Source organism: Lissotriton vulgaris, chromosome 5, assembly GCF_964263255.1.
Source record: "Lissotriton vulgaris chromosome 5, aLisVul1.2, whole genome shotgun sequence".
NCBI classification, from domain to species: domain Eukaryota; kingdom Metazoa; phylum Chordata; class Amphibia; order Caudata; family Salamandridae; genus Lissotriton; species Lissotriton vulgaris.
Window position 1 is genome coordinate 1,021,523,573 of NC_141693.1, and position 23,884 is coordinate 1,021,547,456.

At 45.9% G+C, this 23,884-nt stretch overlaps 1 protein-coding gene across 2 annotated transcripts in view; it reads left to right on the plus strand.

Annotated features, from left to right (window-relative positions):
• Positions 1-23,884, plus strand: part of LOC147711924 (prominin-1-A-like) — a 487,531-nt gene that overhangs the window by 413,054 nt on the left and 50,593 nt on the right. For both annotated transcript variants that reach the window (XM_086922649.1, XM_086922650.1), the window contains exon 18: positions 9,506-9,604. In XM_086922649.1, coding sequence (XP_086778775.1) covers positions 9,506-9,604 — 99 coding nt within the window. The remainder of the gene's footprint in view (positions 1-9,505; positions 9,605-23,884) is intronic.

Genomic DNA, 23,884 nt, shown 5'->3' on the forward strand with positions numbered 1-23,884 from the left:
CTAGATTGGAGGATTGCATGCAACGTTCCCAAAAGGCCCAGGAAACCTTATCAAAGGCCTTCTCTGCGTATAAGGTGATAACTACTATCGGCTCAGCCTTAAAGGCAGCATGCTCTATATTGTGGCACAGTAGTCTGGTATTGTCGTTAGACATGCAAGTAAGGATGAAGCCTACTAGGGAGTTACTTATTAATTTTGTAGGGTTGAGTTGAGTCTGGTCGCTAAGATCTTAGCGTATATTTTGCAGTCTACGTTAATCAGAGATATAGAATCCCAGTCTCACAATAACGAAGGTAGACTCTGGTCACACACCTGAGAAGGAGGGAGGGGCTAATACATGTAGCAAATATATATGCCCCCAACACGGACGACTGAGCCTTCTGGTCTGAAGTGTCCAGCACGCTGGAAGGGTTTCCCCAAAATGACCTCACGGTGGTAGCAGGGGACTTCAACATCCCATTAGACCACATAACGGATAGACAATCCACCTGCCAATACCACCCTGTGAGCTCACAAGCTGTACTACAAGATATATGCTACAAATTTAACCTTAAGGACGCATGGCGACTCCAACATTCAGACACCAGAGACTACACCTTCTACTCTAATCCCCATAACTCATACACCAGGATAGATTATATCCTCATCTCTGGCTCCCACACACGCCTAATCAAACACACAGACATAGCTCCAAGACTAGTGCCAGACCACTCGAGTGTTAGCCTAAAACTAGCTGGGTGTCACAATGAGTCTGTGCCAAAGAGATGGCGCTTTAACAGCTATGTACTTTCGGATCCTGCTGATAAAAAAAAGATAGAGAAGGCTATAGTAGACTACCTCAAACATAACGACACTCCGGAGACTATCACTAATACTCTCTGGGAAGCACTGAAAGCTACCCCCAGGGGAACAATAATTGAAATCAAGACAAGAATCAACAAGGGTGCCAATATGAGACCTACCAAGCTCAAACAGGAGATCAAAAATGTAGAACAGTCCCACACTACTTCCTTACAAAATAGCAAGCTCCTCGCATCACTAACACAAAAAAATATGAATACAACAAAATCCTAAGTGAGAGGGCAGGGTTATGGATTAATATGTATAAAACTCTTAACCTATTCGAAGCTAACAAGGCAGGGAAAATTCTTGCGTCCTATCTCAAGCACAAACATAACCAGTCTATCATCTCATCCATTAAGGACCCTAACAATAAAACCCATACCAAACATAAAGACATCTTTAGGACCGTTAAAGAATTCTATCAGGAACGCTATAACAAAAATCAGACCCTAAATTTAGAAGACTGTACCAAATACCTCGAAAAACTCAACTTGCCGCAACTAAATAGGGAAGAGAAAACCAAGTTGGGACGGGAAATTAACTGCACAGAGATTGAAAGGTCAGTCAAATCTCTAAAAGACAACAAAGCCCCTGGCCCAGACGGGTATACGGCCTCCTTCTACAAGACCTTTTTAAACCAGCTAAAACCAACCATGAAACAAGTTTTTAATCACACAGCATGTAAAGGGACCATGCCACTCACTATGTCATAAGCTAACATAATAGTAATTCCGAAGGACCTCTGATTTCTAATAGTAGCTTCTCCACTTCACTCAGTTGTGTGATCCTGCACAATCATTAGATATGGCCCTGGTGGGGGCTCAGTGAGGAAGGAACTCTCATTGGAGATCGCTGTGTTTGTAAGGGGCTGTTGGAAAGGGTTCACTCAGTTTGCCAATCGTTATCTGTGAAATTAAATGATGATTGTATTAAATATATTTTTAAGTATTCTGTGTTAAGTGCTTTGCATAAAAGTGGTATGCAGAATGTTAATGTATCACAGTTATTTCTTCATGTGCCTCCTCCAAATTCTACACATAATGGGAAAAGTTTGAAATGGTGAAGGTTTAACTACTACAAGTTAGGTAAAAAAGGCCATTTGCATTGTATATATACTATTAATGTAATTCTTTAATAAGATATAAAACTCAGTGAAGGCTTAAAGTTTAAACCAAACCTGAGATGAAATGGGCTTATTTGCACTTTTAAGCTGAAAATGCCCAGCAGAAGGAGACCAGTTGCACGTGGACAGGTATTTGCACAACAAACTCTCTTAAATCTATGAGCAAGCCCTGTCTGTAATCTCTTGAACATATTTAAGGACTCTAAGGGGTAGATTTACAATAAGCGAACACAGCGCGGTGCAGCAAGTCATTTTGCTGCACCGCGCTGCGTTAGTTTGGAAGACAGGGATGCAACATATTGACAACAACATTTCACATCTCTGTGCTTCCCCCTGTGCTGGCGCACAAACTGCTGCCATGCGCTGACGTAGGCACCCTTGCACCATGATGCAAGGATGCCTGCTTCCACGGGGATGATTGTTTATGTGCAGTAAGGGTTCCCTTCCTGCCAGGGCTTTAAGTGGGGGAAAAAACTGGGGGTGCTCTAAAAGAGGCGGGACAAGCCTCTTAAAAGGGTGTGGCCTATCCAAGTAGGGGGTGTGAGAAGTTAGCCTGGCTTATGATGTCCACTAGTTCTAGTGGGCACCTTGCACCAGTCTAATCGACCCTTATTGATGGTGGTTGTAAAGTCAACCTTATAGAAAGCTATCCTAGGGGTAGCAGTGGCGAGCAGTCTACAGGCTAGGACTTCAGAGAGCAAATTAAGCTAGTTGTTTTACCAATTATAATCCCTTGAGTACCAAATGAAAGCACACCACACAAAGTATATATCAAATATATATGTATTTATTCTAAATACAACCCCTCTGCACTCTTTATGAGGTCAGCGGTGAAAGTACAATACAAGGAACATAATTAACATACGATAAGTTGCACAGTATACGTTATGCCCTAGGGGCCTAGCAAACCATATACTAAAATAGTGGTTTAAGAACCACGTCTGAGATAGAAAGCAGGCCTAGGGCCTGTGGAATCGCTGGGGCTTCTAGGAACAACCAAGGGTTAGGAAGTAGGAGGCCCACGGGAGACGCGTGCAGTGTCTAAACACAGCCATGGGTTACCATTGACTTTCTAAGGGAAATGAGCAGGTTACAAATTTACAATTTAAGGACACTTCTGAATGAACTACGATGGAACCCTTTTAGACTTAGACACTAGGAGGGCCAATACCCTCGAGACTACCAGAGTACTCGTGTTACCTCACCCACGAAAGCCGGGTGCATAGGTGTCTTTGGTTGTCGGGTTTCGTTGTTGATTTCAATGGAGAGCTGCAAAGAAGTGCTGCAGGTGACCAGAGGAAAAGTGTCGAGGTGGATCCAAGGGTGGATCGAAGATCTGAAGAACATGAAAGCAGAAGGGACAGAGTCTGGGGCACTTGCCAGTGACCAGGATGGCGATAGAAAGCTGCCAGCCAATGTTGGGTGATTTCAGGTGAAAAGGTGAAGTTTGTTTCTTCAGCCACGAGGTCCAGGAGGCGTCGACAACAACCAGGAGCTGGATTCGTGCTGTCCCACAAAGGATCTAGTTGACTGAAGTATCGGTATCCGGATTGGACCCAACAAGCCGTGGCAAACGCAACCCACACAGGGTGTCGAGATTGACTTTGTTGCATACCAGCAAGGTCTGTGGCGCTTCTCCTTGACATTGAAGCTGGAACAAGCCTGGAGCAACCAGGAAAGCAAAGTAGTTTCAAGTGTGGTCTTCTTGGGGGCTCACTAGCCAACCGACTAGGAACGGCAAAGACGCGTCAAGCAGATATGCACAAAGCGGGCCCATGGGACACTCGTGGAGTGTGGGCCTCTGTGCTTCGGTGCAAATGGTGCTTGGGGGTTGGGCTTCAAGCACCCTAATGCACAACTTCGGAATACCTCGGGAAGTGAGTGCAGCTTGCAAAATGCAGAATGTCCAGGAGTTCCAGTCCCACATCTCTCGTGTCCGCCAAGGGTCTCAGCTTTGCTGTGAGCAAAGGTCGGGTCAGAGATGTCTGGAAGTCTGTGTCCTGTGCTGCAGATTCTTCGGGATCCGGCGGGAGCCTCGAAAATGCAAACTGGCAAAGTTGCTGTTGCTGCCTTTTTGAACAGGGTGGTCACTCCTTGACCACAAAAGAGATGTCTTCCATTTTCCAGTCGAAATGGAATGTCGAAGGTCCAGGATATATGTTTCAGAGTTTCGTTCAGGGTAATCTAAAGTACTAGGGACTGGGATCCTATACTTATACTAGGTTTAAGGGTTGGACTAACTTTAAGGTCCCTCCTTTGGGTGGACCTGGGGTGGGGGTGGTTACACCCCTTTCCCTTTGTCCAGTTTCGCGCCAGAGCTGGGGCAGAGTGCACCAGCAACCGGTTTGAACTGGGAAATGCATGGAGCACCTTGTGTGCACTAGGCAGTGTCTGGAAAGAATTCACTGAATGCAGCCCTCCCTGCCCCAATACACTAAAGCCTGTCTGTGGAGGTGCCAGCACCTCCATGGACAGGAAACCTATTGTCCAGGCCTCCCCTGCCGGAGTTTAGTCCAGCTGCAGGAGGACAGCCTCATGTCTGTGGCAGCAGCATCCATTTTATGATGCTGGGCTCTGTTTAACTTTAACCGGGTTTAACAGTAACTACATGTCTTTTCCCTCTAGAAGGGTTGAATGCTACCCCCGCCACCAGGACTGGTGGGGGGGGGGGGGTAGTATTCCAAAGTGTTTGACACCTTACACTACATGTTTTGATAAAGCCAAACCATTAGCATTAACCACGAGGATTATAATGCACTTAAGAGAATATGGTATGGCTATATCATAGAGCAGCTATAAGGAGATGGTTCCGAAAGCTGCAGAGGGGCTCAGCTCATGCTAGGGCACCCTCTCACATAAAACCAAGCACTCTACCTCTAGGATTGTCGAGGTCCGCCTTAGGAGTGGCTTATAGGTGTATATGTGTCTATATATGTATATAGATATAGGTATACTATATCTAAGTAAGGGGTGATTACACCACCTTACCCAGGCTGTGTGAACAGACCTGTGGTGTCAGTTAGGAAGGCAAACCAGGAGTGGCACAATACATGCTGCAGCCCCTGGTAGGCCTAGGGTGCACCTATGGCCTGGGTACCTATTGTACACTTTACAGGGGCTCACAAGGGTGACCCTGTAACCAATCTGGTATGTACCTAAAGTACATGGTATCAATTTAGAGAGAGAACAGCTTGGCTGTGGGCCTGATTAGCAGGACCACAGCCATTCTAAAGTCGAAAAAACAGAGAATCACAGAAAAATTGGGGGTAACCATAGGAAGCAGACCCTACTCTCCTACAGGGGGGTGGTCTAAATCAAGATAACTAGCACTGTGTGCTTAAGGAAATCAAAGTCGCATCCAGGAAAGGATATTCAGTAAGGGCATTGTCTAACCATCAGAGATCATCCGCTCAGCAATACTCCTTGAGCTTTTTTAATTAAACTTCCTTCAGCCACGAGATGCCGTTTTATTTGTTTGTTATTCTAAATCCACAGTATAAGTTTTATTTGACTAGGTTTTGCCTGGACACTACACACTGTAGCTTTTCTGACCCAAGGTGTATGGACAGAAAACCTTTCACTATTGCTGTTGCGACAATACCTCAAAGCAATCCACATTGCACTTTGTTCACTTCTGTGGACTTTACAAAACCCCAAGAACAACTTTTTTGCTTCCACTCTTGAGAGTATGTTGCCCTAGTTCTTATGGAGTAGGTTTTAGATTACTACATTCTCTCGACTCCCTGAAATCTGCTATGCCACTCTTACTTTATATAAGTGCCACACTTCTAGTAAGAAAGTGTTATGGTTAAGTGTTGTTTTCTGAACATGAAGGTAATTGCAGCTTTACTGACGTAACGTTTTACATGATATATGACATTTCCATGATAACACCTTGCACTGATGCACAATGCACTTTCAATAAGAAGGATTCATGGGTAAATTACCACTTGCTAAACAGGAAGAAAATTGTTGTTATCTTGATGTAACTTTTTCAATACATATAAAACCTTTGTGATAACATCTTGCACACCACACTTTTTTCTACCTTTGCTCTTGCCCCTGTACATCTTGATTAATTAGATGCTCATAGGAAAACAGCTTCATGGCTTTTGTATCCACCTGAGTCATGTTGACTTGCTAAGTCTCTGAGAGGGCTAAGATGATAGGCATTGTCGGCCAGGAGAAGACATGTTCAACTTGTATTCTATGAGGTGACGTTGGAACTTGTTGACGTATTGTTTGATGAATTTAATGAAAGGAACCTATATTTTATTTTGTGCTTTTATGATTTGCAAAAATCGAATAAAGCTTTTACGATACTGATACTATGACATTTCTGTGGGCTTTCAGGTTTGGTCATAGCCACAACATCTTTTCAATTGACATCTTTATAAATAAATATATAGGTTTCGAAATGTGTGGTTGATGGAGGAAATGTGGCTCCAGATTAACATAATTATACTTCTGCTGATCTGTCCTGCACTGATATCAGTCACCAGGAATGCCAAAAGCACTTGAGGGGCCTGGGTGTCGAACATCACACACATCCCGTCTCTGGGGTCCTGGCACCACGACCCCACGACTGGCACCTCGTTCAAAATGTAAACATTATCCTGAGACACAGAGAGGACGCTCAAAAATATGGCGTGGCCTAGAGGGAACTGACGTTATATGGCTCTTCATAAGCTTATTACAGAAGTATTCCTTTTCTACTTTTATGATTAATAAATACATTTAGCAGTGGCATGGTGGAGTGGACACCTTACAAGGGACTGTAACAACAAGGATCATATTAGTGATGTCATAAGCACACACGTCTACCTAAAACGGCCAACATCTAGCCTCTGAACAGTCTCTGAAGTCTTAAAAACAGGCTGATCCCTCCAACTCGTTATTATTGATCTACTTTTGAAACTTGCATTGATGCCTCCTCACATAAAATGCACCTCTCCACAATGAAGAACAAGCATTGGCAAAGGTAATCATGTTGAAAATAATTGAAGAGATGAGCTGATGGTGCAGGGAGAGCAGAAACTGCTGACCCCGGCAACCCCTCCGATTATCGGACCTTCGGAAAACATGGCGTCCAAATCAAAGTGTTGGTCGATTTCAACTTCTAACTACCTGGTGCTGTTAGGGCTGGGGCAGGATCACGCAGACTAGTTCCTCTCTCTGCTTCACTTGTGGTCGTCTCTCTCCTAATCATCCCACGATGTCATGGTTGGCACCACGATGTTGCTTCTGCGCTGCAAAAAGGAAAGGGAAATCCTGAGAGAAAATGGCTCTCTTTAAAGTATTGCCCTCCCTCCTACAACGTGGCTCAGCTGGCATGATGTAATGACGTCATGCCTTGACCTCCACTACTCAGTAATGAGCAAAATTAGCATGCGCGCACCGATGTGCGTGCTCTCACTGCAGTCCAAGAAAAAAAATTACAACGGCAAGAAAAAATAAAATAAAACAGACTACCTTTGTGAGGCACGAAATAGAGCCCGATAGAGACCCGTTTCGAGGCCACCTGAAAATACCTGCCGGTGCTCAGACCCGAACAGACCCGGCCATCTTAAAGCCCTGCTTCCTGCACATAAACAATCAGAAATTGAGTTTTACAAAAAGTCATGGACTGGCAGCGCAAGGGGCTTGTAAATCTGTCCCTTAATTTTTTCAAAAGCAGGGTAAAGGAATTCTGCCCTAGAAGCCCTTCCCCTTCTCATAAAAGGCCTGAAGCTATTCCATGGACCGTTAGATCATATTTGTTAGGATGAAAAAGTGGGAATTGGTTGCATAATGTTGCCTAAGATCTGCCATCACTTTCAGCTTCCTTTGCTGTACCTGAATCCTGACATCCAGAGAGCAGGCTACAGCACATATCAGCTGTTCCAGCATAGATGGTGCAGGACGCACACATGTTCTTGTCTGTACACACTGGAGACCGGCTCCTCTAGTAATGAGCCCAGAGCCCCACTGATCATTAACCGAATATTTTACAACTGTGTAACATTTCAAAGAAATGAAATATAGCACAAAAACCTAGAGATTAAAAAGAATTACAATAGATCTAATTTCTGTAAATGCAGGTTATTAGTTGGAAGACAATAGCACAGAACGTGTTGTATAACTTACCACCTATCTTGCCTTTACATGCAGTATAATTTTTATTTTGTCGATACCTAATCTAATATACATAATTTGGTCCAAACTGCCACATTTTCTAGTGCACATGTTTATAATATAATCTCAAATCGTTTTTTATCACAAATTTAAACAGAAAAAAACACAAATAATCCATCATTTTGAAAAAATATTTCCCACTGTTTATGAAGATAAGTTTCTAATATCAGATTGGTTCCTACTGTCATGCACAGAAAATACAAGAAGAGAAGAAAAACATAACTTTCACTAGGATTCAACAGGGAACGCTGTTCATCTAGGCATCTTAATCCCCATTTATATTCTAGAACTACACATGAAAAAACTAAAATGCTCTCATATATCAGAGTCAGCATACATAATTCGGAACTGGCACTCAAAAAATGCTTAAAAAATTCAATAACGACTAATTAAACAAAATAAAAACATATGAACAATGCAGTCAAACTAATGGGTTTTGGTAGGAACTGTGGGATATGTGAACGTTTTGAAATTTTACTTCAATAACTTCTTGGAATGTAATTTTATAGCTCCACCAGTTTACTAAAGTTGGTAGGTGTACGCCCCACAAAGGCTACTTCTGACAAAAACTTCACGCATGTGAGTATTTACACAAGATATCTCCTTCAAAAACTTTTTTTTGCAGGAAATGTTGCCTGCAGACAGAGTTTTGCGAGGGTGACCAACTTCTAAACTTCGTGAAGTTGCAATGTTTGTCACTTTTATAAAGTTATGGTTCGGAGGTACCATAACATTTTTCAAAGCTACTTGGAATCAACCTCCAATCCACACAAATCCTAGTCATGTTTGCACACAATTCGTTGCTTACACTTTTTGGTACTTTTTTCGTAAAGAAAATGTATTAAAATACTTTAAAGTACTGTTTCTGTCACATTCGAGCCATATAAAAAGTGTAGGACAATTTGACAGACTGATGACGTGCTTTTGTGGGTCAGTGAGTAGCAATAGCAGCGCGTGTCTCATGAAGTGACCAGAAAAATGATCGGTTCTGGCTTATTACTACGAAATGGATGAAAAATGCATGCAACTCATTCATGTGTTAACACCTATGGTGCAATTGGGGTTCTGTTTGTTTATCTTTAGGAACACATTCTCGTGGTTTATCATTGTGTAATCAGAACTATTAGATCATACTATAAGAACATAATGCGAGGGTATCTGTTTCAAGAACAGTTTTATACCCTGGAATGCAGTGTCCCCCTCGCCGATGGATTCCTGTATTCCATACCTGAAAATCCAACCCACTTGAATCTCTAATTGAGTGATTCAGTAATATGTCAAAACTTTGTGAACTTTTGTTATATCATGATCAGACATGTAATTTTTGACTAACATTGAACTTGTTACCGTACTATTCTTTTACAGATGAACTCTGATCCTACTGTGAAACTAAATCTCAACAATGAGGCCGACAAGCTTCTCAGTATTGATAACAGAACCAAAACAAATCTTCAGCCACAAATTGTAAGTTTCTTTATTCTTACTATTGTTTGTGCATTGAATTTGGAAGACATTCTCATTTAGCCCTTTTCATCCTTTAACTTTTGAGCGTGCCTCACTATAACAAGTGAAGCCCTTTTACACCTCAGTGTTTCTGCTAACTGGAATTCATCAGGCTACAATGGGCTTTGCGATTCACATTACATCAAGGAATGAGACCTAGGCAAATGGACAAATGCTCCTACAGGTCAAACATCATATATGTTCCCTTGAACCAGATATCAAGCTGACAGCTCTTGTCTCTTGTCTGTGTACCATGAAGGAGAGGAAGGGAAGGTTGTGCACACATGGCCAACTACTTTACGGCCCTGGGACCATGGTAGTGTCTGCTCAGAGCGCAGCAGATTACACTGGGTGATGTTTATCTTCAGCGAACAAACTGTTCCCACCATCCATCAAACACAGTGAATAACCGTTGCACTGCTTGGCTCTTGTCGTTGTACAGCGGGTCGGATCCAGTTCAATGACCAACTCCAAGCAGCCGCTTGAGATCACGGTTCTCTAATACCTGCTTCACTGACATTAATGATCCTATTGATCAAGCTTCGCTCTGAGAGTCAGAAGTGAGGCTGTTGCTTTCAAACATTGAACCTGGTCCTTTAATGATAATCAAAGAATAAAAGTTCATATAGTCAAACCCACATACATAAAACCAGTAGTTTGATTAAAGCACAGTAAGGGAAACCATGGATTCCCCATGGTACAATATTCCTTTCCCATGGAACTCTGGTCACGAATCGTTTCTGTCAAAATTTGCATATAGGGGAAATTCAATTGGAGTAACCTGTAGTATTGGTAGAACCATAATTTAGTTTTGAAAGTTTGAGTAAAGTCTTAAAACAATCCTACCAGTTACATCTGTTTCTGTCAGGGCAATAGTAGTGAATGACAGGATGGTTCGCCAAGCTTTTTTGAGAAACATGTAAACACCCTTGCATTTCCCTGTTTTCTTCACAAATATGTGATGCAAAGATCTTCACTTTACCAGGTCATCCATGTAAAAGTAGCCTCTCCAATGATGACAGACCCCTGGAATGTCAATGCTCTTATCTGTGGGACTTTTTTTTTATCTCATTCATACTCTCATGACACACATGGTAGCATTACAGAATTTCTGAAAGAAACTGAGATATGCAAGCTTTAGGTCTTCTTGGAACTTTATGCAAAGTGAGATTCCGCAATATAGCCTTGCAGTATCAACCACACATTGTCTCTGTAGACGTATTCCACCACTGTGTATTTGGTATTCCTATAATGCTTAAGGGCTTGGTAAAATACTTGGACTCAACGCTTTATGCTACTTAACCTTAGAAGTCGTAGGGAACGATTCAGAGTTGGTGGACTAAAAGTGCTACTGTAAGTATGTGTTTTACCTACCCCAAATATTTGCCGTTCATTCACCTCATTTAGGGGTTAGGGATTGGCAGGTTTCTGACAGCAGAGCCGCCGTAGGCTCTGCCATTGGATATCTTTTGACTTGCAACCTATCTTCCATGTGGCCATGGCCAACATCTACAATATGTCATAAGGCCTGCCCTGTGAAGAGTGGGCCTTCTAACACAGATTTGTCCTGCTTCAGCCCACCATGAGAGGCATGTTATGCTCAGGCAGAAACAATCTTCAGTCGCATTCACACGAATGGAGAAAACTCACTGCAAAACTGGGTAATTTATTGGTTTTTATTTGTCTTTCCGAAAGAAATCCAAACTTTAGGCTTTGTGCTGGATAAAAAAAAAAAGTTGATCAGCCACCATGCCATAGCCGATGCATACAGCATGCAATATTAGTTTGCCAAATGTGATCCCACCACAGCAGCAGGAGCACTTTTGGCAAAATGATCTTGCCAAGCTGGCGATGAATTCTAATTAGCAGGTGGTCCTTGCAGCAGTGGGGCCTCGGCAACCTGGTCAGAATGGCCAACACATCACCTGGAATCATTTAACCTTTTGCTCAGTAACTTTTTTCTGCTTCTGATGCACTCCAGACTGCCATTAGTCTAAATCCGGTCCTGCTACAGACATATGTCACCGGGGTCAAGACAGGGCTGGACATTGAGACAGAAGCAGCCTTTTCGAGGAGCCAAAGACTGAATTTTATAACATCGTTGTGAGACTTGGCCCTTTCCCCAGAAATGTATCGCTTTTTATCCCCTGTTAATTTAGAATGCCCCTATTGAAACAACAGTGTGTAGGCCTTGTGTGGTGGAGAAGGGCCTGTGTAGTGTAAAACTAGTGTTAAAGTACAGGTACTTCCTACCCCTAACATGGCCGCCACAGACCACTGCTGCAGCAGCGTGGTTTAGAGGGCGCATTCTAGTAGCCAGGGGCTGGCTGGAACCCTCAGGCAATGTATCCATCTTAGCCTGCCAGCCTGTCCACAGGTAGAATGGTGGAACCTCCTGGAAGCCTCTGGAACCTTCTGGGAGAGGTGAGGTGACACCAACTGACACTACCAACTGTCAACTGGCACTATAAAAGGAAAGGGAGGGAACTTTCCTGAGGAGAGAAGCTGAGGGGAAGACCTGGGGAAGTACCTACGCAGGAGGATAGGCAGTGGGGGTCAGGGCAGGGTCTTATGATGCTGGAATGACAGGGCCTAGTGTGCTGCTTTACAAGTGTTGAGGTATCCTGTCCCCCCCCCACTGACCTAGCCCCGCGGCAGGGAACCCCCAGGGACCACTTGAGGGGATTGGCTGAGGAGATCCAACACCAGCCACCAACTTAACCCCCTTCAAGGAATAAGAAACCAAAGGAAACAAGAACCCAACTGCTACTTACAAGGGCGCAAGAAACAGCTGCGCCAAGAAGAAATCAAGGAACCAGTAACCAAGAAACTTACAAAGGCGCAAGGAACATAAAGCGCCAAGAAGAGACTGAATCTCCACAGGACATTTGAAGAGCCACCCAGGTATTGGCGCTGTGTTGCTCCCTGTGCCCCCTGACGCCACCTGGGGTCCCTGCGCTAACCTACCGCTGCTGTTTGGCGTGTCCTGTGAGCTGCCTCTATTTTAAAGCAACTGCTGATGAAGCGCCAACCTAGAAACTGCCTAAGCGCTACATTGCCCTCCAAGCGCTTGACTGGTGAAGAATTGCTGTGTCCTGTGGGAGCGCTGTGAATTGCCTGCAGGGCTGTGGAAGTTGCCCCCCCTGTAAAGCGCTGTGAAGTGCCCCAAGTGCTAGGACTGCCTGCTGAAGCGCTATACTGCCCGGGAACTGCTGTTTGAGCGCAAGCTCCCAGAACTGGGGTGCCCGTGGAAGCGCTGTATGCCGGGAGATGGCTGGGGCTGAAGCACCGCTTGTCCCCACGAGGCTGCCCATCTGTGAAATGTGATGAGGGAGAGAAGCGCCGTGAAACCCCCCTCAAGCGCTCACCTGCCACGTCCTGGGAAAAGCTGTTACTGGGCCCCATTGGCCACCATTGTGCCTCCAGCACTCCCTGAACTGGGCGGAGGCCCGGATTGTCTGGTGGGCCCTTAAAAGTTAACCCCTGGCTAGGGGAACCTGACTTCTTGTTGTCTGAGGCCTGGGACAGCTTAGCCATTATGGAATGCTTACTTAGGCCTTAGGTATGGCTAAGCCTGGGCTAATGTATTGTTCATCTTAGCCTGATGCATAGATTATCCGGGCTTAAGGAGATGTTTCTATATGCATAAGGGAAGGTTTTATATGTGCAAGCCAAGTTCTTTAAGCTCATTCTTGCTAAACGAAATGCTTAACTTGTCTAATGGAAAGTTCTTCCCTAACTGGGGCCTTGTTCTCTATGTCTAAGGAAATGGTTATTCTTCCATAGGAAGATGGTGATTAATTACCCACCAGTAAATGAGGAGATGTTCCATGCTGGGTTAATGAAATGCTGGGGTTGTTATACTGAAATGTTTATTGGGAAATAATGAAAGGTGATGCATTTATTGAATGTTGATGCATTGGTGAATTGCTTCCTTTACTCTAACCCAAGGAACTGTGTTGTTGAACTGCTTATCTTTACTGCAGGAAATGTTTACCCTGGTATTGGACTGGTTGAGAGGTCCCAAGGCCCATAGTTTATAGGCCTCAATTCCTAATAGGGTAACCCCCCCCCCCCTGTTTAGGGGCTGTAATGGAAAGCCTACCATTCCCTGATGAAGAGAAATAGCGAGTGATAGACCCAAACCCAGGGATTTTCCATATTCCGCCTAGAGTCCTGTTCAGCCTAGGCCTTATGAAAGGTTTACCTATTAGTAAATGTTCACTAATGCTTGAAGCCTGACTTATTTTGGGATTATTGAACTGTTGGGCACTGAATAAGGAAATGTTACCCTTATCCGCTGAAATGTCATTCCTGGTTAAGGAAGGGGTCGCTCCTGCCAATTGAATGCTTTACCCTCATTTGAGGCACTGTTTATTCCTGCGTTTTAGGAAATGTTATTGCTGAGAAATGCAGTGTTTGTGCTACTAATGAAATGCACATATTACAATAGGCCTAGTTATTACTGCCTTATTTAGGGGAATGCTCTGCATAGGCCCAATGGAATGTGCAGGTCTGAGGCATGAAATGGTTGATTTATTATTAAATGTTTACTTCTGCTAAGAGAAAGGCTACCCTGATTGAAGGAAATTCTTACTTGATAAGATAGGTAATACTGACCTAATGAAATGTTTTACGTTGACTTCACAGGAAGTTCTTCATAGGCTTAAGAAGAATGATAACTCTGATCTACAGTTATTTATGATACGTCATTTATGCCTTCCTAAGTTTTACCCCTAATAGGGGAGGAGGAGCCTAAGGCTGAGGCTAATAGGATGTTACACCTTTAGTGAAATGTTTCCTCATTACTTAACGCAGTGTTGTATTCATGACCTTATAATGTATTTCTTACAGGTGATGATGAGGAACCAGGCCAAGGTCAGGCCTGTGGTTATTTAATATTTAATATTTAATATTTATTCATCCAGTATTTATTGCCAAGTGTTCTCACACATGTATTTTAGTGGAAAGTTACTAAGCTAATTTTATGATGAATTCCTAATACCCTGACCCAGCTCTATCTTAATAAAGTTAACTTGAGTTTTTACACAAACTCACTGGAGTAGTGTCACTAATTGCGTGCCCAGGTTTCTGACTCAGTGGTTGCGTGTGCTGCATGGTTGCTTAACACATATGCTTTCTGATGCCTACCCGCTCGTGCCATGCTACCCTAGGGGACTGGTGACCCCAGTTCCAACATATTGGTGTCGAGCGGTGGGATCCAGGACTTGTGACCATGCAGCACCCTCCATTGGGACAGGGTGCACAGCAATTGGGCTGCACAATTATTGTATGTAAGCCAAAGTAATTGACCCCTCCATTGTCTAGCCTGTGAGTGTATCAAGATCTGTTTGACCTAAACCTGTCACCCACGTCCTGGTATCTTTTCCCAGATTTATCTGAGTCCCCACCTGGCATAATGGAGTGTTGTCAGGGGATGGGGGTGCCTGTTGGGCGGAGGGAAGAAGGAACTCCGTACCACTTTGGGGGCATGGGTAGGAGCCCACCCAGAGGGGAGAGGGGATGGGGAACAGGAGGGGCAGGTCACACCCAGGGAGGCGGGCACACCAGAAGACCCAGGCCTACTCAAAATTGTTGTGTCTGACAAGGTGCTACCGGGAGGATGTTCTGGGGCAGGGAGTAGAGTAACTGGGGGTGTGCGTCGTCTAAGATGATAGAGCATGAGAGGGAGAGTGAGAGCCTTGCAATGGATGAGAGGAAGCTGGTGCACAGGCTTCAGCTAGAAGAGTTAGAGCTGAAGGCCTTGGAATTATGTGTACCAGGTGCTTCCAATGGTGGCAGCGTACCCGAGGTTCGGAGTTTAGACCAGTCACAGAGTGTAGGACCTGGACTGGGGTTTCAGGATCAGGAATTGCCTGACCTGGAGGGTGGGGTACCGGTAACTAAGGACCCTACCAGAGTGACTCTCAGGGGTACTACTCCAGGTGGGAGGGTGCGGAACCCTGGGAGGGGGTGCAGAGGGAGGAAGGACTCTCCTCTGGCACCGGTCCAGCCACAGGGCGCAGATCCTGGGTTGGGTGGCCAGGTTCAGGGGTTGCCTGACCTGGCGGGAGGAATCTCTGTATTCAGAGTTCCTCCGGTTGTGACTCTCAGGGGTACTACTCCAGGTGGGAGGGTGCGGAACCCTGGGAGGGGGTGCAGAGGGAGGAAGGACTCTCCTCTGGCACCGGTCCAGCCATGGGGTTAAGATCCTGGGTTGGGTTGCCAGGTTCAGGGGTTGCCTGACCTGGCGGGAGGAATCTCTGTATTCAGAGTTCCTCCGGTTGTGACTCTCAGGGGTACTACTCCAGGTGGGAGGGTGCGGAACCCTGGGAGGGGGTGCAGAGGGAGGAAGGACTCTCCTCTGGCACCGGTCCAGCCACGGGGTTAAGATCCTGGGTTGGGTGGCCAGGTTCAGGGGTTGCCTGACCTGGCGGGAGGAATCTCTGTATTCAGAGTTCCCCCGGTTGTGACTCCCAGGGGTGTCCCGAGGTGCCCCAGCTGTGGTCACTGGGCCTGGAGTGTTCTTTAAGAGAACCCCAGGTTGGGAGACTAGGCTGTCCCGATGTGTCATCCAGGAGGGAGGGTGCGGAACCCTGGGAGGGGGTGCAGGGAGAGGTAGGTCTCGCCCCTGTCACCAATTCAACTTAAGGGTTTAGACCCTAGGTTGAGGAGGAGAGTGGAAAAAGGTACCACGGGCCTGGGGCGATTGCCCCCCACTCTGAGAGAGAGTAAGGGCCAGAGACATCTGGAGTGGAGGTCTGTCCTGGCCGCATCCCACTAGGAACACCAGTGGGGTGGTTGGATTAGCGAGGATGTCATGGTGGTATTGGGCCTGCGTCCACCTTTTTCCGCCCCAAGCAGGGAAGCCCGTCAAAGGAATGATCAGTCTACCCTGGCTTTTGGCTGGGGGGGAGATGTGTGAGACTTGGCCCTTTCCCCAGAAATTTATCGCTTTTTATCCCCTGTTAATTTAGAATGCCCCTATTGAAACAACAGTGTGTAGGCCTTGTGTGGTGGAGAAGGGCCTGTGTAGTGTAAAACTAGTGTTAAAGTACAGGTACTTCCTACCCCTAACATGGCCGCCACAGACCACTGCTGCAGCAGCGTGGTTTAGAGGGCGCATTCTAGTAGCCAGGGGCTGGCTGGAACCCTCAGGCAATGTATCCATCTTAGCCTGCCAGCCTGTCCACAGGTAGAATGGTGGAACCTCCTGGAAGCCTCTGGAACCTTCTGGGAGAGGTGAGGTGACACCAACTGACACTACCAACTGTCAACTGACACTATAAAAGGAAAGGGAGGGAACTTTCCTGAGGAGAGAAGCTGAGGGGAAGACCTGGGGAAGTACCTACGCAGGAGGATAGGCAGTGGGGGTCAGGGCAGGGTCTTATGATGCTGGAATGACAGGGCCTAGTGTGCTGCTTTACAAGTGTTGAGGTATCCTGTCCCCCCCCCACTGACCTAGCCCCGCGGCAGGGAACCCCCAGGGACCACTTGAGGGGATTGGCTGAGGAGATCCAACACCAGCCACCAACTTAACCCCCTTCAAGGAATAAGAAACCAAAGGAAACAAGAACCCAACTGCTACTTACAAGGGCGCAAGAAACAGCTGCGCCAAGAAGAAATCAAGGAACCAGTAACCAAGAAACTTACAAAGGCGCAAGGAACATAAAGCGCCAAGAAGAGACTGAATCTCCACAGGACATTTGAAGAGCCACCGAGGTATTGGCGCTGTGTTGCTCCCTGTGCCCCCTGACGCCACCTGGGGTCCCTGCGCTAACCTACCGCTGCTGTTTGGCGTGTCCTGTGAGCTGCCTCTATTTTAAAGCAACTGCTGATGAAGCGCCAACCTAGAAACTGCCTAAGCGCTACATTGCCCTCCAAGCGCTTGACTGGTGAAGAATTGCTGTGTCCTGTGGGAGCGCTGTGAATTGCCTGCAGGGCTGTGGAAGTTGCCCCCCCTGTAAAGCGCTGTGAAGTGCCCCAAGTGCTAGGACTGCCTGCTGAAGCGCTATACTGCCCGGGAACTGCTGTTTGAGCGCAAGCTCCCAGAACTGGGGTGCCCGTGGAAGCGCTGTATGCCGGGAGATGGCTGGGGCTGAAGCACCGCTTGTCCCCACGAGGCTGCCCATCTGTGAAATGTGATGAGGGAGAGAAGCGCCGTGAAACCCCCCTCAAGCGCTCACCTGCCACGTCCTGGGAAAAGCTGTTACTGGGCCCCATTGGCCACCATTGTGCCTCCAGCACTCCCTGAACTGGGCGGAGGCCCGGATTGTCTGGTGGGCCCTTAAAAGTTAACCCCTGGCTAGGGGAACCTGACTTCTTGTTGTCTGAGGCCTGGGACAGCTTAGCCATTATGGAATGCTTACTTAGGCCTTAGGTATGGCTAAGCCTGGGCTAATGTATTGTTCATCTTAGCCTGATGCATAGATTATCCGGGCTTAAGGAGATGTTTCTATATGCATAAGGGAAGGTTTTATATGTGCAAGCCAAGTTCTTTAAGCTCATTCTTGCTAAACGAAATGCTTAACTTGTCTAATGGAAAGTTCTTCCCTAACTGGGGCCTTGTTCTCTATGTCTAAGGAAATGGTTATTCTTCCATAGGAAGATGGTGATTAATTACCCACCAGTAAATGAGGAGATGTTCCATGCTGGGTTAATGAAATGCTGGGGTTGTTATACTGAAATGTTTATTGGGAAATAATGAAAGGTGATGCATTTATTGAATGTTGATGCATTGGTGAATTGCTTCCTTTACTCTAACCCAAGGAACTGTGTTGTTGAACTGCTTATCTTTACTGCAGGAAATGTTTACCCTGGTATTGGACTGGTTGAGAGGTCCCAAGGCCCATAGTTTATAGGCCTCAATTCCTAATAGGGTAACCCCCCCCCCCTGTTTAGGGGCTGTAATGGAAAGCCTACCATTCCCTGATGAAGAGAAATAGCGAGTGATAGACCCAAACCCAGGGATTTTCCATATTCCGCCTAGAGTCCTGTTCAGCCTAGGCCTTATGAAAGGTTTACCTATTAGTAAATGTTCACTAATGCTTGAAGCCTGACTTATTTTGGGATTATTGAACTGTTGGGCACTGAATAAGGAAATGTTACCCTTATCCGCTGAAATGTCATTCCTGGTTAAGGAAGGGGTCGCTCCTGCCAATTGAATGCTTTACCCTCATTTGAGGCACTGTTTATTCCTGCGTTTTAGGAAATGTTATTGCTGAGAAATGCAGTGTTTGTGCTACTAATGAAATGCACATATTACAATAGGCCTAGTTATTACTGCCTTATTTAGGGGAATGCTCTGCATAGGCCCAATGGAATGTGCAGGTCTGAGGCATGAAATGGTTGATTTATTATTAAATGTTTACTTCTGCTAAGAGAAAGGCTACCCTGATTGAAGGAAATTCTTACTTGATAAGATAGGTAATACTGACCTAATGAAATGTTTTACGTTGACTTCACAGGAAGTTCTTCATAGGCTTAAGAAGAATGATAACTCTGATCTACAGTTATTTATGATACGTCATTTATGCCTTCCTAAGTTTTACCCCTAATAGGGGAGGAGGAGCCTAAGGCTGAGGCTAATAGGATGTTACACCTTTAGTGAAATGTTTCCTCATTACTTAACGCAGTGTTGTATTCATGACCTTATAATGTATTTCTTACAGGTGATGATGAGGAACCAGGCCAAGGTCAGGCCTGTGGTTATTTAATATTTAATATTTAATATTTATTCATCCAGTATTTATTGCCAAGTGTTCTCACACATGTATTTTAGTGGAAAGTTACTAAGCTAATTTTATGATGAATTCCTAATACCCTGACCCAGCTCTATCTTAATAAAGTTAACTTGAGTTTTTACACAAACTCACTGGAGTAGTGTCACTAATTGCGTGCCCAGGTTTCTGACTCAGTGGTTGCGTGTGCTGCATGGTTGCTTAACACATATGCTTTCTGATGCCTACCCGCTCGTGCCATGCTACCCTAGGGGACTGGTGACCCCAGTTCCAACAATCGTTTTCTGATTTTATTTGCTATTAACCATAGGTTTAACATACCGTTCTGAAGAGGAACTCATGCAACATTCCCCTCCTTCAGAGCCGCAATGGATTTATTCCTTCAAAGCAGCAATCTGTTTACGTCCCTATAAGTAAATGGTGTGCTGTTTTATCAACTTGCTTTCAGGGCTGGAAGAGTCAGTCCATCCCAGTGGGCTTTACCTTTGTCCTGTATGCACAATAGAACCTTGATCATGAATGCCTAAACCCTAGAAATCTATCTACCTAGACAGCGTGGCTTCCACAATGGGATCGATTTATTATGACTTCCTGTGCCACGATCCTAAACATTTGATCTTATAACACCAGAAACCCCTTCTGAACAGGGGATCTAGGGTCATGACAGGAGCTACCAGTACCCACTGGGTATGTCAATGTGGTTCAATCCTGCCTAGTGGCAGTCTTGGCAGTTAGAAGACATCAGCCATGTATATGCTTTCCCGATTATTGGAATAATACTAACCCTAATAGTAGGAACTTTCAGGGTCCATAAAGATTCTTAATTTGAGGTGCAACAAGAGCAGTTTGCAGCTGTCCTCATACACATCTTGTGGACAGAGAATGATTGACGACTTCCGAAGGGGATGGCAAGCTAGCTCCAGGGGGCTTCTTCATAAACAGACTAGTCACTGTACTTGGGAAGAAACCGTTGCCTCCTGCAAAGCTGAGGAAATGTTACTACCTTGATCGGGTTGCAGATCATACTGGCCGTCTGATGTCAAAATAACAACTACTGTGATGATTAATGCCCCCTGGTAGCTTTAGAAACACCGAGTTCCTGTATAACTCTAAAAATGTCCCATTTGTTAAAAGATAGGTTCTGTGCCTTAGTCCGAGCCTTTTTCTTTGTACCATTTTACACAATGTGTTAAAGGTACATTTACAAACAGTGCCATGTGTTTTCTGACACTGTCGTAACATAATTCCATGTAACTCATCTTTAAGATCTTGACTTCAAAGGCACTACCTTGTCCAAATTGCTTTGAAACAAAACTTGTGTCGAAGTCATTAACATGGCCTTGAATTAATGCTATGCCTAACTAAAATGACATGGTATGCAGAAAGAGTGCTACTGCACTGGTCTGTTCGACTCGTAGCAGCGTAACCCCTTTCTGGAAATGACCACTCTACTGGAGAAGGCTGTCCCCTGGAGTTTTGCCGTTTGATTTGCAGTGCCAGATGCAGTTGAACTCTGCTTGCACTGCTGTATGTCCCCTTGTGCTTTAGCTTAGCGGCTGAGCATATGATGCAACAGCGGGCATTTTAGTCACAGACTCCTGAGGACTTTGTGATATGACGGTCCAAGCCATAGCCTCCTAAATCCCCTTACAGCTGTACAATATGAACTGAATGAAAACCACCTGCACCTGGGTCTAAAAAAAAGGTCTCCCATGCTGCTTGTGGTTTGCACATTCCATGAAGCTGACAACACATGGGCCACCTAATCAGTGTGTTTCACCAGAATGAGGGCACATCTCAGCCTGATGTTGGTCAGAAATTGGCAGGTGAAGACATAACCACACATTTTGACAAGTACAAAGCATGTGTGTTCATGGGTTATATGACTTTACCAATAGTGCCATAGACAATTGAATATGGCTGTCCCACATATCCTTTTAGACCAACACCTTTCAACAAGCTCCACCTGACTTGCATTCAAAATATGAAAACTAATTCCCTTATTCAGTGACTCTCTCAATGGATTACTCACCATCAACATTCTTCCTCACGGAGGTAAACCTGATCACCTGATCCCTGTGGGTGGACTTGTTTAATAGAGAAGGGAGGCTGGGCCTGATGGTGTCACATAGAAGCATGCGCTGGGGAGGGTATGGCCAACACTGATTTCTTCCATATTTTGAAGACTTAGAGGATGTACTATTAGGATTGCAGCTCAGAAGATGTTAACTCTAAGACTTAACTACACGTAATGGAACTCGTTTTGGACTTGTTACGTTTTAGTCAGACCAATAAAAAACTAAAACAAAGAAGGTGTGGAACAAAAGCAGAAAAAAGGGTCAAAGAACGCATCCAGTCATGATATGTTTGAGGTCCCTCATTAATACTGGTACAAAAGGGGGTGGTGATGGACGGAGCATCTAAACCAATCAAACACTCACACCCAGTCAACAGATCTAGGTTTAATCCATCACCGTTCTTTAGCCCACTCTGCCAACCCAGTTCAGACATGGCCATATGCAAATCAGTCTGACCATGTGCCTCATGGAAACAGTCCAGCCCGAACTGCCAAGCCATGCCTTCCCTGGACCGGAAACAAGCTTCCGAGGACCGGTTTCTGGCATTTCAGCCGTCTTCAGCCCGGCTTGCTTGAATCCAGTGGCAAAGTGAGCAAGGGACTCTGGATTGGATTCAAGCAAGCCGGGCTGAAGACGGCTGAAATGCCAGAAACCGGTCCTCGGAAGCTTGTTTCTGGTCCATGGAAGGCATGGCTTGGCAGTTCGGGCTGGACTGTTCCCATGAGGCACAGGGTCAGACTGATTTGCATATGGCCATGTCTGAACTGGGGTGGCAGAGTAGGCTAAAGAACGGTGATGGATTAAACCCAGATCTGTTGACTGGGTGTGAGTGTTTGATTGGTTCAGATGCTCCATTCAGCACTTCCCCCTTTTGTACCACTTTGTTCGCCATAAGTTGGCAGGGTTTGCTCAGACGTGAGTCCCTTGCTCACTTTGCCACTGGATTCAAGCAAGCCGGGCTGAAGACGTCTGAAATGCCAGAAACCGGTCCTCGGAAGCTTGTTTCCCGTCCAGGGAAGGCATGGCTTGGCAGTTCGGGCTGGACTGTTCTCATGAGCCACAGGGTCAGACTGATTTGCATATGACCATGTCTGAACTGGGGTGGCAGAGTGGGCTAAAGAACCGTGATGGATTAAACCCAGATCCGTTGACTGGGTGTGAGTGTTTGATTGGTTCAGATGCTCCGTTCATCACCATCCCCTTTTGTTCCATTTTGTTCGCCATAAGTTGGCAGGGTATGCTCAGACGTGAGTCCCTTGCTCACTTTGCCACTGGATTCAAGCAAGCCGGGCTGAAGACGTCTGAAATGCCAGAAACCGGTCCTCGGAAGCTTGTTTCCCGTCCAGGGAAGGCATGGCTTGGCAGTTCGGGCTGGACTGTTCCCATGAGGCACAGGGTCAGACTGATTTGCATATGGCCATGTCTGAACTGGGGTGGCAGAGTGGGCTAAAGAACGGTGATGGATTAAACCCAGATCTGGTGACTGGGTGTGAGTGTTTGATTGGTTCAGATGCTCCGTCCATCACCACCCCCTTTTGTACCACTTTGTTCGCCATAATTTGGCAGGGTATGCTCAGACGTGAGTCCCTTGCTCACTTTGCCACTGGATTCTAGCAAGCCGGGCTGAAGACGGCTGAAATGCCAGAAACCGGTCCTCGGAAGCTTGTTTCCGGTCCAGGGAAGGCATGGCTTGGCAGTTCGGGCTGGACTGTTCCCATGAGGCACAGGGTCAGACTCATTTGCGTATGGCCATGTCTGAACTGGGGTGGCAGAGTGGGCTAAAGAACGGTGATGGATTAAACCCAGATCCGTTGACTGGGTGTGAGTGTTTGATTGGTTCAGATGCTCCGTTCATCACCATCCCCTTTTGTTCCACTTTGTTCGCCATAAGTTGGCAGGGTATGCTCAGACGTGAGTCCCTTGCTCACTTTGCCACTGGATTCAAGCAAGCCGGGCTGAAGACGTCTGAAATGCCAGAAACCGGTCCTCGGAAGCTTGTTTCCCGTCCAGGGAAGGCACGGCTTGGCAGTTCGGGCTGGACTGTTCCCATGAGGCACAGGGTCAGACTGATTTGCATATGGCCATGTCTGAACTGGGGTGGCAGAGTGGGCTAAAGAACGGTGATGGATTAAACCCAGATCTGGTGACTGGGTGTGAGTGTTTGATTGGTTCAGATGCTCCGTCCATCACCACCCCCTTTTGTACCACTTTGTTCGCCATAATTTGGCAGGGTATGCTCAGACGTGAGTCCCTTGCTCACTTTGCCACTGGATTCTAGCAAGCCGGGCTGAAGACGGCTGAAATGCCAGAAACCGGTCCTCGGAAGCTTGTTTCCGGTCCAGGGAAGGCATGGCTTGGCAGTTCGGGCTGGACTGTTCCCATGAGGCACAGGGTCAGACTCATTTGCGTATGGCCATGTCTGA